The sequence below is a fragment of the Hippocampus comes genome, unplaced genomic scaffold (assembly GCF_001891065.2).
Source record: "Hippocampus comes isolate QL1 unplaced genomic scaffold, H_comes_QL1_v1.1 scaffold295, whole genome shotgun sequence".
In the NCBI taxonomy this organism is placed as follows: Eukaryota; Metazoa; Chordata; class Actinopteri; order Syngnathiformes; family Syngnathidae; genus Hippocampus; species Hippocampus comes.
This window is the reverse complement of record NW_017804848.1, coordinates 1,197,014-1,198,924: the sequence shown is the minus strand read 5'-3', so window position 1 is coordinate 1,198,924 and position 1,911 is coordinate 1,197,014. Positions and strand designations below refer to the sequence as shown.

Sequence of the window (1,911 nt, the reverse complement as noted above, 5' to 3'; positions counted from 1 at the left end):
GCGAGCAAAGCGTCTCTTTTAGAGGTGCAACTATGACTCATTTCATTGACAACTCACGCCTGATCAATTGAATTCCTTATTTGGACAATCGATGCACCGTTTGGAGACCCCAAATTGGCCCAACCCCCCAAATTCAGCCTCTCGACAGAAAGTCGCCTCTGACGTCCGTTGCCCACCATCAAAGCAGACCGCTGACACTGCTCAACACGCGCACACACTTTGGTGCCCACAACGTTTTCAGGATGTCTGTAAATGACATTGGCGATTCCAAATTGGCCCGACTTTTTGACATGTTGGGGTTTTTTTTTCTTTCGTGCTGCGGATACGCAGATTCTGACCTTTAGGCGCCATCTTTGCGGAACGAGGCCAAACGCGTCTTGGAACGTCGCGTCTCCGTACGGGCCGCTTTGATTTTGGAGGCCACAAGGTGAAAGACGGCGCTCGTCGGCGCACGGCCTTCTTCGTGCAAAAATCATCAATTAGGCAAAGGACAAGGGCACCTTCCGTCAAGGAAGGTCAATCGTCGCTCCATCGGTGGTTCAAAAATCGGTGAAAAACTGCGGCCAATTCCAAGAAACGCACGTCATGTTCTTAGTCGGCAGCCCGAAATCGCCGAGATAGCTTCGGCACTCAAACGTGTCGATTTCGGTTGCCGTTGTCTCCAAAATAATGCGGCTTCGCTCGCAGCCCGCGCGTGAGGCGCCGTCGCGGTTGAACGTGGCTGCGGGCTGCTGAGCGGGAGAAGGCTTCGGCGCAGCCTCAAGCGTGTGGACGGACGGCAAGCCCGTTTCGGGACCCTTCAAAGTCTTTTTCAAACCAGAGCACACTCAACACAACGTGCGGCAGATTTTGGAAAGGAGCTAACAAATCACCTTTTCAAATACACCGGCGCAGGGGGCGGAGGGGGCGGGGGTCAGGTGGGCGGGGGTCCGTTGGTGTAGCGCAGCATGGGGGAGAAGGAGCGCGCAAAGTTGTTGGCCAGCGAGCAGCCGGAGGGCGACGGCCACTCGTCCGGCGGCGCCACCAAGCAGCCCAACGCCAGCAGCAGAAAGAAGAGCGCGTGCAGCGGCAACGCCGCCCGCAGGACGCGCTGCAACAGGGGGCGGCGGCCGGGGGGGGCGCCGCCGCCGTCGTCCCGCCCCCTACGAGCAAACAAACACCAGTCGGCATGGCGGCTCGTCATCGGCCGCGCGTCGAGGACGGAAGGAGGGCCGGGCGACAAAATGGCTTGCATGCGTTGGCGGTGGCGGTGGCGCAACGCATGCCAACGGCAAAGGAAGCTTGAAAAATGTTGGCAAGAAATCATTCCATTTGCCACCTCATTCACTCCTGGATCGCTTTCGTTTTAGCGTCCGCGAGAGAAGCTGCATTGAAAAAAAAAAAACCGATGACACAAATTTTGACGAGGCCATCATTCGGCGCTGTCCTGTAAAAATCATGGAGGTCCATTTTTGTGGTTAAAATAAAATACGATGGGGTGCCCGAAACTAACGTTACAAAAAAAAAAAAAAAAAAAGCTTTGTCATCTTTCAACCGTTTGTTTCATTCCCGCTGCGATCGGACGGCGACCGGTTGCGACTGCCCGCTGACGGCCGGGAGAGGCTCGTGACGATAAACGAGCCATCCTTTGAAAACGACACGCACGAGAAAGTACCTTTTCTGAATGTCCACCTGGCCGTCATCCGCTGGCTCCTCCCCTTCCTCCTGACACACACGCGCGCACAAAACGTCCCGGTCACATGGTTAACGTGCGGCAGAGGGCGCCGCGGAGTTGGGCGCCGCCGCCTACCTGCTGCCGTTTGAGGTCCCGGTCGAGGGCGGCGAGACTCGCGTGGACGCGCCTGAGCAGCAGTTCCATCTTGTTGCCCACCGCGTGAACTTTCTCCCCGGCCTCCACGCGGTCGTCGCGGT

The 1,911-nt window shown here is 57.2% G+C and overlaps 1 protein-coding gene across 1 annotated transcript in view; it reads right to left on the bottom strand.

The window, feature by feature from the left end:
- Positions 1-913: 913 nt before the first annotated feature.
- LOC109520320 (nesprin-2) overlaps positions 914-1,911 on the bottom strand; it is a 16,292-nt gene continuing 15,294 nt past the window's right edge. The window contains exons 19-21 of the mRNA XM_019877448.1: positions 1,790-1,878; positions 1,655-1,704; positions 914-1,142 (exon numbers count right to left, since the gene is read on the bottom strand). Coding sequence (XP_019733007.1) covers positions 914-1,142; positions 1,655-1,704; positions 1,790-1,878 — 368 coding nt within the window. The remainder of the gene's footprint in view (positions 1,143-1,654; positions 1,705-1,789; positions 1,879-1,911) is intronic.